Consider the following 15,222-nt stretch of genomic DNA (forward strand, 5'->3'; position numbering starts at 1 on the left):
AGCATGGGGCAGATGGGATGGAATACCCCAGTTGGTCAGGTTTGGGTCACCTGTCCTGTCCATTCCTCTCCACTGATGTGACTCCTCTACATTTCTTCCGTTTCCGACCCTCTAAGGGGGCAAATAACGGAATTGGCTGACCTTGGTTGTTATGGCAGTAAGTATAAGCAAGGGCCTCCCTGCATACCATTCCTTGGCATGGAGCACAAACATTGGTCTTATCATTCTGAGAACGAGCAGGAGCAGTTTTCTCTACAATATGCCGTTAATTTCAGAGAGTTAGAGGAGGCCTAGCTAGGATGTAAAGTTACAGAACAGAAAATTGGTTCGGTTTTACTTCAAACCGGGACACCAAGCCATATGTGATCTGAACCACCTTGATCCAGATCCTCGTCCTTTGCGATGCTAAAGTTATTCCACGCACACAGGACAGGGAGGAAGGCACCTCCCCACGCCACCTGCCTGATGGCTCTGTCCATTGAGCTGCTCTTAAGGCTCGCCCCCGTGTTTCCTTTCACTTCCCATGTGCTCTTAGATGTGAGTGCCATTATAGGCTCACAACCTGTGTACTACCTGGAGGTCTCCAGACCATGCCTAAACGTGGAATTACTAGATAAGACTGTGAAGAGCTTCATGGCTAGGTGTCCCACACGCATCACCCCCCAACACACACCTCTCTAACAGACCCACCACCAAGACTGCTTATAGGACAGGACAAATGGTTCTGGATCTGGCCAGGAGGACTAAAGGAAGGAGAGTTTTGCCCCTTACAGCACTCGAAGTTTCAGAGGTTTCCTGTGGCAGCAGGCAGCTTGGTGCTCCTCCTGCGCTGTGCCTGTGTGGGCACTGTGTCTGTGGGCGAGGGGGAGCTCGGGCAAAGCTGGGTCTGGGAAGCAGAGGAAGGGGAGCAGCGTTCAAAGTGCAAGAAGGCCAAAGTGGTTGGTGAACTCCGACAGTGCTGCGGTACTGGGGTCGGCACTGGGACGGTCAGTCACCTCTACAGAAGTGTCCAAACAAAACAAACTCGTCTCAGTCCCCACGGACACCCGAGCCACTCCAGTAGCACAACCTCCCTGGGAGAGCTTAGCCCGGTCAGTCACATTGGTTAGCACTGGCTGGTGGGAGAAGAAAGTGCAAACCTGCCCCCAACTCAGATGGCAGTGACTGGGCTTGGTTCGTTTTCTGCTGTATTTAGCTGCACACCATTTCCAGGAAGGAGATAGAAGCTCTCTTGGGCTTCAGAAACGAAAGAGAAAGCAGAAGCGGCTGACCAAAATAAAGGCTGGATGTCACAGCCCAGCCTGCATAGGACCTGGTAGCAGCTACAGAGCGGCTCAGCTCGCCGGGGGGCACCTGGGCTCTTTCCAGTGTGATTCGGCCCCACACGCAGCTGGATGGGCAGCCTGTAAGTATCCTCCCCTGGGTCCCTCACCCTTTTTAGTGCCACTGGCATCAGGGAGAGCTGCCAGCAGAAGTGGTGCTGCAGGGTGCCAATGTCTGGGAGGTTGCAGGTCCTTCCCCAGCTATAGGACACTTTCAGGGCAGTTCCTCCGCAGTCTGGTCTATATGCGGCTGGCTGGTTTCTGTTTGCCAGCAATCCTTTGTCTTCACCTGTGGTTTCCCCGCAGCTGCTCCTGTCTGAGGGGGAAAGAGGGATCTGGGGGGGAGCAGGTGGCTTGAAGGAAAGGTGCCAAGTCCAAAGCTGCCTTCCTTTCCCACTGCTCTTGCACGGCATTACTCCCCTCAGCAGCCAGGGGAGAGGGGATACAGGAAATCCAAGTCTTCTGAGGGGCAAGTGCAAGAGAGAATGCCCTGAAATGTTCCCTCACCCCTTTGCATTCAGCCTGTTCACTGCAGCAGGGTCCGGCAGCTCCACAGAAATGTTCAACCCTACACAGAGGCCAGATCCTGCACCAGAGCTCTATGCCTTGGCCTCCCTGTCCCACTGCCTTTGCCCAGGCACTCAGCCAGCAGCTCGCGGGGGCGGGGGGGGGGACACAGCCCCAGCTTGGGAAGCTGTCACCTGCATGTGAGCCAGCAGAGCAAAGTGCAGTCCCGGCAGCACAGAGTATCCCCGTGAGCTCCATCTCCCAGGGCGCTCCTGAGCCGTGTTCATGGAGCCTCTCTCCACCCAGGAGAGGGAGACACAGAGCTCTCCCAGGGGAAGTCCAGTGCTTCCAGCGAAGCCTGCCCAGAAAAAGGGGGCTGAAGCCAGGCTGGGGCTCACTGTGCTGTGCTTGGGTTCCTCCTTCTTGCACCTTTAAGGTAGAGCTGCAGACTCTCAGTTCGAAAAGCACAGACACCTCCTCAGAGGTGATGGGGCTGCAGTTGCCTGGGAAGAGCCCCAGCTAGATGCTGGGTGATGGCTCTTTCCTGTATATCCCCTGCTTCTCAGCCAGGCTGCCTCCAAACTGGCCTCAGGGCTGAGCTGCTGAACTCAGGAACGCTGTGTCTTGGGCTGCGCTGGTGGCAGGGTGCCAGGTCTCAGCTTTCATTGCCAAACCGTACATTGCTCCCAGGCCAGCCATGCACCCTTTCCCCAGCTCGCACAGGGCACCCACACTAGGCATGTTTCTGTCCCTGTCCCAGCGACACTTGGGGACAGGGATTTTACCTGTTGGACTGGGCTAGGGAGGCAGCAGGAGGCTGAGGGGCAAATCTGCCTGCAATTTAGCAGAGCAAACAGAGGGGCGTCGCTGGGAAAAGAAAATAGGTCCTTATAGACGTGAGCCTCAAAGCAAGGGAGAGGGCAGAGTTACCACAGGATTTCCCCAGGGAAATTCCATGGGATTCCCAGGCGCTCATACCTCCAGAGATCAGGTGGCAGCACAAGGTCTCTGAGGTCACTCTCCCCCCTCTACCCCTGCTATGTATTTCCAGGAACCTGCTAGGAATTTAATTCTCTAGTCCCCTCCCTAGTAAACATGTGCAACTAGGACAATTTTTATTTGCTCTTATATTTGGAGGGGGAGGAGGGAGGGGAATAAAAGGTAACGTGGGATGATTGAACAAAAAGCCTGTGTTTCTACAAGCCTGCCTTTCTTAGGAAACCAGTCTAGAGAAATACAACAGCAAGGGTTGTTGGGTGGGCCAGGCCAGGAGCTGGGTGGGCTGTACCGGTCCCAGCTCTGAGTTCCAACAGAGCCCCTGGGGGAGCTGGTCAGCAAACCAAGAGACCCCTCCAAGCGCAGCTTATTCTCCCTCTGAGGGCTACAAGGCAGGATAGCAGGGAGAACGGCAGGCGGGCATGAGCCCTTGTGGGACAGGGAGAAGACGAGCAGCAATGCCTGGCTGCAGGAGAGCCCATGTAAAGACAGACAAACCAAGAGGCAATACCAGGGGCAAAACAAACCCTGGTGAAATTACACGTGTGTGAGGTCTCATTCTGCATCACGCTCTGGGCCTGAGCACGGGTATTTACCTGATTGTGTCTTCATTGTAGATTCAGAACAATGAGCGTCCTCCGTGTGGCCTTCCAGTCTATCCAGAAGCCTGTTGCGAAGAAGACCTCCAAGCGAAGCTACAAGAAGGAGTAAGATATTGACCAGGGGAAGGTGACAGGTCAGCGTCTGGATGCTGCGACCCCTGTCCATGCTGTGTTTGCGCTCCTGGCTATCACTGTGTGGAGGAGGAGAAGTTTGAGACAGAGAAGCTTTATCCCTGTGCACATTAAACATAGGTGCCCCACTCCCAAGTATCCAGAGAGACAGGGAGTGGGAGGGTGATGTGGAAGGGTCTTTAGTCACCAGCACTGCAGCCGGGTACAGATTGCATGGAGTCTCTCCCGGCACTCTAAAAACTAAGAGGCTGTACCAAATCCACAAGCAGCTGTGGGGCGATGGCCTGGGACATCCAGGACACCGCGATGGTATAGCACTGGGCTGTGGGCAGTGGAGGGGAGACAGCAGAACTGATGTTGTGAACTTCTTAAGGGAAGGTGGTAAATGATTCACAGGAAATAATACTTGGCAAAGGCAGGAAAGGGGTTATTTGCAGAGCCTCAAGCCAGAAGCTGAGCTTGAAGCCAAGGTCTCTGAGCTCTTTGCTGTGTTTGTGCCTCTGCGCAGACCTGGGTGGCCAGTGCTGCAATACTGCATGGCTCTGCAGCCAGGGATACCCCTTCCTGATGCCGCTTCCCTGCTTTTCAGCGTGAAGCAGAAGCCAGCAAGAGGGCACTGAGAACGGTCCACGTTTCTGGGAGAGGACCATGGAGTTGGCTTTGCTAGGCAGCCCAAGAGAGGAGCAAGGAGGAAGACAATTGCAGGTCTGTCTCCGTAGCACCCATCTCCCAGGAGGGCCAGTGGCTGCAGGTAGGTCTAGGGTGCCTCTTTGTGGTGGACAACTGCTTGTCTGCCTGGGGCATCGGTCCTTAGGCAGCTGGGGCAGACGAGCACTATATCTACCAGGCTCAGTGGGGAGCAGGGCTGTGGGCAATCAGCCCTGCTGTGCCCAGACACTTACAGGAATGCAAGGGCCTCGGGGCTTGTGGATGCAGGCAACAAGTGGCATCAATTGCATCAGGTTGGGGGGAGGGCTGGGAGGCAGGGGGAGCCCTGCACTTCAGATCCTGTCAAGCCTGCATTTTACTCAGTCATCCGAAGATCACATGTCCTTATCTGACCAGAAACGAAAGCAAAACATTTTCCCAGAATAGCTCTTAAACCCCTCCCTATCAGAAAGCAGTGTTTTGCTCCCCCCCCCATCACTGCTGTTTGCTGACAAATGCCTTTCTTGTCCAACATGAGACCACAGTCAAAGGGCATATGTGGGGCTAAGGGAGCCACACTGTCCTCCCAGTGCTGGTCCTGGTCCACACATGGGACATCACTAAGCCAGGCAGGGCTGAGACACTCTTGTACTTGCAAAGGGAGTCCTGAGACCTCAGTGGCACAGGTTCAGAGCACATCTTGGGAAGGGTGCCATAACATGCAATGACCAAGGGTTGCCCCCCTTCATGTTCTGTAGCAGGCGTCCCCATGGCAGTCTTTACCACAGTATTAAGAAAGCATGTGGGCACCATGATGGATCTGAGGTGCATCAGGGACCTGCTCTGTGCGGTGACCGTCCTCAAGGCTGCCGGGACCTTTGCCTTGATGTTCTATGCACTGCTGTGGAAAGCTGGCAACCTGGTTGACCTCCCTGAGAAACGCATTGGCTTTTACAACTTCTGCCTGTGGAATGAGATAGCCGAGGAGCTGCAGTGCCTGGAGTCCAAACATCTCCAGGTGATGGGCATCAACCTAACGGGAATGGGGCTAGCCAGGGTTTGTGTGTATGCCTGCCTGGTCTTCAACATCTTCGACCCCCTTCTTATGAGACATGTGATGTGCACAGAGGAGAGAGAGGGCTGGAAGGAGAGAGAGGGCTGGAAGGTGATCCTCATCATACTCATCATCAGGGTGGTGATGCTGTCTGGAGGCCTGGGTACTTTTCTTCTCCAAACCTCACAGTGGATTCACCCCTCTGATTTCACTGGGGGCTTCTTCGCACTGCTTGGGACTCAGGCTCTGCTATTACTCCAGATTCTCACTATCACTGTGTACCTCAGCTGGGCAAAGTACACACACCAGTGTCAAAGCCCTTTTACTGAGAAGGCCCTGCCCATTGTGATTTGACAGTGAAGAAGATGCAAGAGCTATTGATAACCTGATTTAAAATAGTAATCCCACTAAAGCTTTAGTCACTCGCAAAGAATTTAGTAGTCCAAAGGCCCATGTCCAGCCATGCTCTCGCACACAGCTGTGTGCGGCACCCCTCCAGCGAGCAGGCAGCAGACACCAACACCCACAGCACAGCATGGAAGCTTCCCAGGAACAGCAGCATGTAACACACCCCTCAGCCTGGGGCACAGCATCAAAGGGACAGCATTTCTGGCCCTGACCCAGAGAACAGTGAAAGGGACAGATCAGAACCAGCACAGAGCATCTGGAGGGGCAGCTGAACAACTTGCTGAGCACTGAACACAGCCTTAATGAGAAGGTTTTCCACAAGAAAGCAGAGGATTTTGGTGCAGAGCCCCAGGTCTGTCCCCACTTATCATGGGGTTGAGACCAGCACTCCAGCAGCCTTTGATACTCCAGGAGAATGGGTTCTGTATGAGGACAGCTCACTGCAGGGCTAGCTCAGACCACGACACACTCTGCGCAAGGGCTGCCAAAGGCTGGGGTACAGAGGCCCAGCTGGGCCATCATAGCCAGAGCACTGGACAGGGTCTCTCTGCTGTGGCAGTGCACAGCACCGCTCTGTCCCAATGTCTGTAACCCCGCATAAAGCGCCTGCTTTGCCTCCCATCTCCTTCAGGGACATGAGGGTCCCTTTTCTTTCCTGTTGCAATCTTGGTGGGGATGTGACTGGTGATGCTAGTTTGATTCTTTGTTTCAATAAAATCTCTAGTATCTGCTTTGGCCTCGTAGTTTGTTCAGCCCCCTTGTGGACCAGCAGGAGGACACTGAGCCATCCTTATCCCTTCCTAGACACCCATGACACTGCCATGGAGTCAGCCCCCTCGGGATGGTCCCTGCCTCTGCTAGTCTGCTCCCATCCATGTCTTCCTCAGCTATGGGAGGCATGCCCAAGCTTGGAGGGAAATTCAGCATCAAGTCGAATGGGGACAGCCTGCCAGGCCCCACTGCAGCTTCACAGCAGAACAGAGAGGACAAGTGAACGCCAAGGCTGAACCATGACTATCTGGCTCTGCAGACCCAGCAAAGGCCTTGCAGAGCCAGCAACTCCCAGCTCCCCTCCACTGACCAACCAAAGGGACACTCACAGAAACCAGAATGTCCTCTTTAATCTGTCCATGCTCTGAGATGCCAAACAGAAACGAACGTAACCTAATCTGGAACCAAATCCCACTGAACTCAGCACACACTGGGAGAAGTGAGTGCACCCCTCCTTTTCCCCCATGGCCTTCATGGGCCTCCTACCAGCTCCACAGGCCACCAACAGGCAGATACACAGCCCACTCCAGACCCTCCTCCCACCATCCTCAGTGCTGTGGGAGGGGACACCCTCCCCACTGTCCCCTTTGCTCCTGGGGAGCCACAGAGGGGGCAACGTCAGCTGAAGAAGATCTCCCTGACATATTTCAGAGCATCGTCCTGAGAGTCCTCCCAGTCCGTCCTCTCTGCATCAGCACCAGCATCAGGAGGGGATGGGAGAGCTGGATTGTGGTCACTGCCTCCCCCTGTGCTGGCTTTGCTTCCAGGAGCCTCGTTTGGCGTCGGCCGGAACTCCTGCTTCTCTTCACTCCCAGACCGGGCCTTCTCCTCTCCCTCATCACGCTGTAGATTCTGACCAAAGGGAAAACAAACGGAGCCGGCTGTGCATGACTTCACCCCGGGAGCACCCCAAGGGGTAGGGGATGCAGCCCGCCATCCCTGCGGGACACCCCCTCGTCAGTCCCCGGGTCCGCGGTGGAGGCCGTTTTTGTCCCGCAGCGCCTACAGAGCGGCCGGGGAGCAAAAGCAGCCGCCCCGGTCCCGGCGGTTCCGGGGAGGGTGGGATCCGGGAAACCCGGGCGGCGTTCGGTAGCGGCCCCAGACCCGCCTCCGGGGAGCTGGCGGCGGCGGCGCTCCCTTGCCCGCGGCCCGGAGCCCTCCCGGCCGCTCGCAGGTACGGCCAGGGCCGCGTCCCCACCCCCGGGAGGTGCGGGCTCACCTCGGCCAAGACCGCCAGGGCCACGTCCACCAGCTCTGCCTCGTTCATGCAGTAGACCACCGCCGCCGCCGCCGCCCTGGGCACCGCACGGGGAGACACTCAGCGCGGGCAGAGGGCGGGAGGGGCGGGAGGGGCGGGGGGGGGGGGGGGGGGGGGGGGACCGGCCTCGCCCGCCGCCCCCGCCGCTCTCCCGGCCCCAGCGGCGCTACCTGGGCTCTGCCGCCGCCTGCCGCCGCCGCCGCCGCCGGCAGGCCTTGGGAGGTGCCGCCGCTGCCCGCTCGTCCCCCGCCGCCCCCATCCAGGCCGGGAGCAGCCGCCGCCGCTCGCCCGCCGCCATCCCCCGCGCGGCAGCACCGCGGGCAGGGCGAGGCGGGGCGGCCCCGGGAAGCCCGCTGGGGCAGCTTTCCCCCGTCACTCCTGTGAGAGATTGGTCCATGAATCTTGCTTCAGCCATTTTGTATACTTCGGCCATTATGTGTAGACGTATAGGCGGGGGGGGGGGGGGAGGGGGGCATAGTCAGGCAATTTACACAAACCGAGTCGTTATAACGTAAAAAGTGTGACCTCGGTGTGTAATAGCTTAGGGGGGTCGCTCTAACTTCTCAACCAACGAGGAGAGAAAACCTGGCGACCGGGATAGGGTATAAATACCCCAAAACTGTAAGATTGTGTGTGCCTCTTCTTTGAGATGCACCCCATTCAGCTGAATTCGTACTACTTTTTTTTTTTTTTTTTAATAAATGTTTGCTTCGACGACTTTGTCCTCTCTTACATTCTGTTTGTGAGCCGGAGATTCTCACGCTCCCAGCGGAGCAGGCGCCGCTCCCGCCCTTCACGCAGCGGCCGTAGGGAGGTGGGAGAGGGAAGAGCTTTGCTCCACCTTCAAGGCTTTGTCAGCAGCCCCCACCGTGGCCACCCTAGCCCCTCACGACAAGAAAAGGTTCTGGAGTGTGTCCAGAGGAGGGCAACGGAGCTGGTGAGGGGTCTGGAGAACAAGTCTTACGAGGAGCGGCTGAGGGAGCTGGGGTTGTTCAGTAAGAAGGAGGCTGAGGGGAGACCTTACCGCTCTCTGCAACTGCCTGAGAGGCGGTGGAGAGGTGGGGGTCGGTCTCTTCTCCCAAGTAACAGGCGATAGAATAAGAGGAACCGCCCTCAAGTTGTGCCAGGGGAGGTTTTGGGTGGATATTAGGAAAAATTTCTTCACCAAAAGGGTTATCAAACGTTGGAACAGGCTGCCCAGGGCAGTGGTTGAGTCCCCATCCCCAGAGGTATTTAAAGACGGTGCATAGGGACAGGGCTTAGCGGTGGTTTTGGCGGTGTTAGGGTAACGGTTGGACTCGATGATCTTAAAGCTTTGACTCCGTTTTACTGCACAACTCCACCCGACGCGCGGGGGGGACGCGGCCTTCAATATTCTGCCCAGGGAGCAAACGGGGGCGCTCAAACACCCGCCGGGCAAACGGCGCGTCTTCGACAGCATTTCCCCGCCGTTCGGCACCGAGCTCCCCCTGGCGGCGGAGGCGGAGCCCGCTCGCCCCGGGCCGGCGTCACCCCGCCCCCTCTGACGCCCCCTCTGTAACGCCCCCAGCGCGCTGGCGACTGCCGCCGTTAGGGCGCCCCCTGCAGGCGCCGCCGCTCAGTGCTGTCGCCGCCGCCGCCGCCGCGGCGGGACCGGCGGCGCGTCCCTGGCTGGGAGGGTCGGGGACTGCGAGCCGCGGCCGCCGCTCGGCGCTGGGCTTTTCTCGCCCTCTCCCCGCCCGGCCTCTGGGCTCCGGGACGAGGGCCGGGACGGGCCGCACAGCGCGGCCGCCAGCGCTGACCAGCGGCACCGGTGGCGGAGGAGATTCCGCCTGAAGGAGCGGGAGGCGAGGAAGCGGTGGAGGGGAGGGCAGTGCCCGCAGCAAAACCTCCACCCACCCCGGCTGGAAGAGCCAGCAAAGACCAGCACAGTCGCAGGCGCCTCGGGAGCAGGACCGGCTTCCCAGCGCTGGCCTTACCGGAGGCCAGCCCAAGCTGCGACAGGAGGCGGCGGACGCTCTGCTCTGCCCTGCTCTGCCAGCCAGGATACTGTAGGGAATATTCCGGGGAGCTCAGCAGACCTTCGTCCAAGCAGAGGAGGCTCCTTTCCGCTGGCCAGACTGAGCGGCATGCGTAAGCAGGCCATGGATTTGCAGAAAGACGCGCCGTAGCCTTCCCATTGCTGTTAGAAATCCCATCCCCTCTTTGCCTGGGACATGCCTGGTGCGGGATGGACCAGAGGAAAACCCAGGGGCTTGCGCAGACTCCACAGCCTCCGTAGAGTTATGTAGCTGGCATAGGCTCCAGGCTGCCAAAAAGCGGTCTCCTTCGCTGTGCTGGGTGGCTGGGCAGTCCTGCTGGGCAAGGGCCAGTGCCTGGGCACAGGGGTCTGCTTCTGCAGGTTCATTGACACAGCTGAGGAAATGCCTCCTGACTTGACAGATGTATTGGGGATTTTTCCTAGCCAGCCCTAGGCTTTGGGTGTGAACTGCTGCCACCAGCTCTGGAACGAGAAAGCTTGCTTTCAGCTTGTTTTTTGCCAGTTGAGGCTCGTGGCCCTATGCAGCAGGTACCACAGCCTGAAACAATGTCTTCAGCTGTCTGTCTGTGTTAACTGAATATATTTAATTTCTAGGACACCTCTGCATCTTGCTTGTGCAAACAGCCATGAAGATGTTGTTCGATTTCTAGCAGGAAAGTGCCAGCCTAAACCCTTGTGACAATTTTGGGAAATCACCACTGCTGAAGGTCTGTGGAATAGGTTATCCTGTTGTACATTGGGCTTATCGATTATGCACTGAACAATACATGCCTCACATGATTCTTTACATAGGCCTCCATAGAAACAGATATGTTGTAGTCAAGGGGGAAGGGTCATATGTTGCCTAATCGTTGAAGACACTCATACTTTCCAGTGTTGGGAAGATGCAGGAGTTCTGGCAGAGAGAAATGTAGATATTAGAAGTTATTCCTTCTTTGTGTCTTGTTTCCAGGCAGTAGAGCACCAGCACAAAGACTGTGTGGTTCTTCTGCTGGAGCACAGGCCCACCCCTGTTAAAGACTTAAGTCTTTTCTGTGTATTGGGAAAGAGAAAGCCTCATGAAGAGCTGCTCATAGCCTGGATGTGCTCAGCTGAGAAAGATGCCTGCTGGTGGCAGCCAAAATTTTTCATCTTTGAATTCACTGAGTCACAGAAGCATAGAATGGTTTGGGTTGGAAGGGTCCTTTAACGATCATCTAGTTGAACCCCTGCCATGGGTAGGAACATCTTCAACGAAGTCAGGTTGTTCACAGCCCCATCCAACCTGACTTGGAGCACTTCCAGGGATGGGCATCCACAACTTCCCTGGGCAACCTGGTCCAGTGTTCTACCACCCTCATTGCAAAAAATTTCTTCCTTATGTCCATTCTAAATCTATCCTCTTTTAGTTTAAAATTGTTGCCCCTTGTTCTGTCTCTACAGGCCTTGCTAAAAAGTCTTTCTCCATCTTTCTATATTGAAAGGCTGCAATAAAGTCTCCCTAGAGCCTGCTTTTCCCCAGGCTGAACAATCCCAACTCTCTCGGCCTTTCTTCATGGGAGGTGTGCTCCAGCCCTCTGATAATTTTTAGGGCCCTTCTCTGGACCCGCTCTAACAGGTCCATGTCTTCCTTGTGCTGGGGACCTCAGAACTGGATGCAGTACTCCCAGGTGGGGTCTCATGAGAGCAGAGTAGAAGGGGACAATCACCTCCCTCGACCTGCTGGCCTCCCGGAAGACCAATCTAATGAAATAATCCCGCAAGTAAAAGTATCTCTCTTGTTGTTATCTTCTTACTGATTTCTCCATGCTTATGGAACACCATTTCTTTAGAGATAGGTCAGGCAGCTCCAGCAGGAGCTTGCCGATGCTCTCAAAAAGAACTCCCTGGCAAAAGCTTCACTTGAAGCTAAGAAACGCTACAGCAGGGACCTGCAGGAACAGAAACTGCAGTTGCAGAAGGAACTGGACAGGTCTAAATCTAAGGTATGGAGAAAGTCTGTCTCTTGTCCCTTGGCAGGGACCCAGGCCTTTTTTGTAGCAAACCAGAGCAGGGAACTGATCCTTTCTTGGGGCTTTTGTGTAACCCAGGGTGGTTCAATGTGTGGCTAGCTGCGATGAGGGGGCTGGGAGAGAACGGCCCTGCTGCCTTTGGTGCCTGCCTGGTTTTTTGCACCGCTTGAAGCAACAGTGGGGGTCTTAGTATACTAGACAACTTTGCAACAGGCGTAGATTGAGTGACACGTAAGGAATTTGCCTTGTTTTATAAACAAGCACCTATATATATATATATATATATATAGCGCCTATATATAGCGCCTATGATTAGAAAGGTCACTAACCATGAAGTCACTTTGTCTGTAATTGGAAAAGGGTGTGTGTATTCCTTTCAAAAAGCTGCTTCTCAAGTTTCATGGAGCATGTGTATTTGCTTCTTCTCTTGAGTTTGGCAAAGCGGAATGTGTGCTGATGGAGAAAGAGTAGGCATACTGGAGTCTTACGCTGGTGCTTTTTCATATTCCCTCATCACGTCATCATTGTTGTGGAGTTGCAAAATCACTGTAGGAGCAGGAGGAGCTTCTAACCGTGTTGAAGTAGTGAACAAGTGCCTACAAAGAATGTTCAGAGTCCTTGAAAGAGGAGGAGGAGGAGTGTTGTGGCAGTGTTTAGGAAATGCTGTAGGAAATCAGTGTAGACGTAGGAGAGGGGCCGGTATAAAAGGTGAAGAGGAAATACGGGTTTTTGAGAGTTGACGTGAGAGCCAAAGCAGTCTACTCCTTTTTATCAAACCTAAGCTGACCACTGGGGATTCTTGCTGTGGTTTGACAGCTGCAGGAATTGAAAGAACAGCATATCTGGACTGAGTGTTACACTGAGTCCCTGAAGAAAGCCATAAAGGATAAAGAGAGGGAAGGAAGAACTTTCAGTAACCTCCAGGGCCTTCTGGCTGCATCTTCTGGAACTGTGGCTATCCCAGAGCTGGAAAAACGCATGCAACGGTAAAGAAGTAACGCAATGGAGCAAGGCTTCACTTCCTGTAATTGTGTGAAAACAACAGGTCTGTCTTCTTGCATCCCAGCAAGATAATACTACATGATTTTCAAAGATGCTTTTGTTATAGATGAGGTTCTTTCACACTCTTCCTTTGGGATTTGTGCTCTTGTAGACTTCTCTGGTAAGGCCTATACTTCTTTTCAGGCTCCAAGTTGGGAAGTCCAGGCTGGAAGCCACAGCCTGGCAACAAGCCAAGACCATTGAAGTCCTTCAGAAAGACCTGCGAGCCTCTGCCTCAGTAAGCTAGTCAGAGCCTTCCCTTTTCATGAGTTACAGAGCCTAGTTCCAGATTCACGTGGGGACATTTTAAGATGAGGTTTTCCTGGAAAGCCTAGGAGAGATCAGTTTCTCTGTTCTACTGACCATAGCCTGCTTTGAAAGTCCTGCTGGCCCAGTCCCCAGCTTTCTGGCTTTGAGGGCTGTCCCATGAGACTATAGCAAGTCCTCCTTAACGCTGTCTTTGTTAAGGAGTTGACAGTGATGCACTGGCTTAAGTATTTTCTGCTTTAGTCATGAGGTTGAGACCTGAGGCAGCACTTCAGACAGTTACACAGTAGAGGAATTTGGTCCCTTCAGTTGCGGACGTTCCTTGAGCTCTGGTGGTGGTGAGTGCTTCATCTTACAGGCCTGACTGGCATCACTAGACTGTGACAGGAATTCTTCAGTCATCTGTACTCTGGTCACCTTCCCATTTTAGTGACTTTAGCCAGAAGGTGTAGGTCCATAATGCAACGAAGATGACCTCCAAAGATAAAAATCCACAACTCAAAATGGAATGACACCTCCATAGGTAGTATTTTGTGTGCTTGGGTGGCATTGTGGGACAGGCAAACACTGTGTTGTACTGATGCTGGTAAGAGAAGAAGAAAGGCCGTGAGGTGTGACCTTCAAGTCAGGAAAGTCCTAGTGTGACTTCTTGTTTCTTCTTATAGCGCTGCTGTAGACTCATAATGGCCTGGAGGACTTGATAACTGGCTTTTCAGACAACATGGACTATGAAGGAACACCAACATCGGTAGGTATGTTGTGATCAGCTTCTGGGAATGACTCGTTTTAGTCTTTGAATTTCTTGTGGGCAGATAATTTATGAAAAGACCAGATGGGCTGGGCATGGGCTAGCAGGACACCCTCAGGGGAAAAGTCTACACGTTTACTCACTTCCCTGGTGCTACAGTGTTTTGAATCTGCTTGGTGGACAAGATGTGGGCACTTGTGTTCATCAGCATGACTCCTTGGATGGGTAGGCTGTGTGCTCTGGATAGCAGAGAGATCTGTGGTTGAGTGCTGTGAGAGGAGAATGGACTTGGGAGACGATGTCTTCTTTGCGAAGAACACCATCTGCAATTTCTACGTCTGGATCCTGTTCTTGTGCTCTGTGTGTGATGTATCTTTTTCATTTTGAAAGTGTGGGAGTGAAAGCAAGGAAACGAAGAAGCTGGCCACGATGAAATACCAATCACAAGTGCTTCTGGATGAAATACAGGGAAGAAGCATCACGCTGGAGGAAGAACGTACCAAGCATGGCTTTTTAGTGCTTTAAAGAAATACCACATTGTATAGAAATCAAGCTTTACTGAACTCTACTGTAAAAGCATGTACATAACCCTTTGTGAGCAAATTCAAGCCTCCCATTCAATCTTTGCAAAGTGCTTCTGACCATGAGCCTATGGTTTTAAAAAGCCGCAAAAGGCCTTGCAAATGCAGGGTGCCTGCAGTTCTCCTGGGAGGGAAGAGTCTTTTCTTCCTCTGTTCAGGTGAACTTTGGGCTCTCCAAGTGATGTGTGGCGCAAAACCAGACTGAAATAGTGTTCCACGTCCTCCCTGAGTGATCACCCTTCACATTGGTGAATGTTAATGGATGTCCAGGCTACAAAACCAAAATGGCCTTTAGAGGATACCAAAGGTGTTTTCAAACAGTAAGTTGGACCTGTTTTTCACATAATTGAGAATGAGTACTGTAAACTCCCCATAAAGGCCAAGGACATAAGCAGCAGTAAGCTCTGTGGTGATGTGTAAGCAGATGAAACGTAGCTGCTTAGCAGCCCATTCAAAGACTATGTAATACCTAAGCACAGCACTTGCCTCATGTTAGCAGGGTGCAGGGGGGTGACAGCTCCAGTGACAGAGGGCACGATACAGGACCAGACAGGTTCTGGCCTTCCCTCCTTCTATCCGCCATCAGGTAGCTGCTACACATTACGTAGCTTCTGAACTTCAACACAAGCATTTCTCAGGAAATGCTCGGGATCTCTCCTCTCATTGGTAGCAGACATCGCAGTACATCCAAGCAAACACAACTGGTTTTGTTCCTGGGTGTCTTGCACTGGTTCACCCCCAGTGTGCAGGTGTCAGTGCCAGAAGCACCTGGTGAAAGCACAAGGGTCTTTTCTCCATGCAGAAGACTTCCTTTGCAGACCACTGTCCCAGCCACCCTCTGTGCTTTGCAGCAACAACTGAAAAGAACACAGGAAT

The 15,222-nt window shown here is 54.0% G+C and overlaps 2 protein-coding genes across 2 annotated transcripts; one reads left to right on the forward strand and one right to left on the reverse strand.

Annotated features, from left to right (window-relative positions):
• The first annotated feature begins 1,290 nt into the window (after positions 1-1,290).
• TMEM140 (transmembrane protein 140) lies at positions 1,291-6,400 on the forward strand. Its single transcript, XM_074165205.1, has 4 exons — positions 1,291-1,405; positions 3,443-3,561; positions 4,149-4,310; positions 4,966-6,400. The coding sequence occupies exons 3-4, from the start codon at positions 4,208-4,210 to the stop codon at positions 5,613-5,615; spliced, it is 753 nt and encodes a 250-aa protein (XP_074021306.1). The 5' UTR covers positions 1,291-1,405; positions 3,443-3,561; positions 4,149-4,207; the 3' UTR covers positions 5,616-6,400.
• Positions 6,401-6,770: 370 nt separating this feature from the next.
• On the reverse strand, positions 6,771-8,005 carry CYREN (cell cycle regulator of NHEJ). The gene is made up of 3 exons (XM_074165212.1): positions 7,869-8,005; positions 7,660-7,735; positions 6,771-7,292 (listed from the first exon to the last, which is right to left on the reverse strand). The coding sequence occupies exons 1-3, from the start codon at positions 7,994-7,996 to the stop codon at positions 7,059-7,061; spliced, it is 438 nt and encodes a 145-aa protein (XP_074021313.1). The 5' UTR covers positions 7,997-8,005; the 3' UTR covers positions 6,771-7,058.
• Between the last annotated feature and the right edge of the window lie 7,217 nt (positions 8,006-15,222).

Source organism: Numenius arquata, chromosome 2 (assembly GCF_964106895.1).
Source record: "Numenius arquata chromosome 2, bNumArq3.hap1.1, whole genome shotgun sequence".
Lineage (NCBI taxonomy): Eukaryota > Metazoa > Chordata > Aves > Charadriiformes > Scolopacidae > Numenius > Numenius arquata.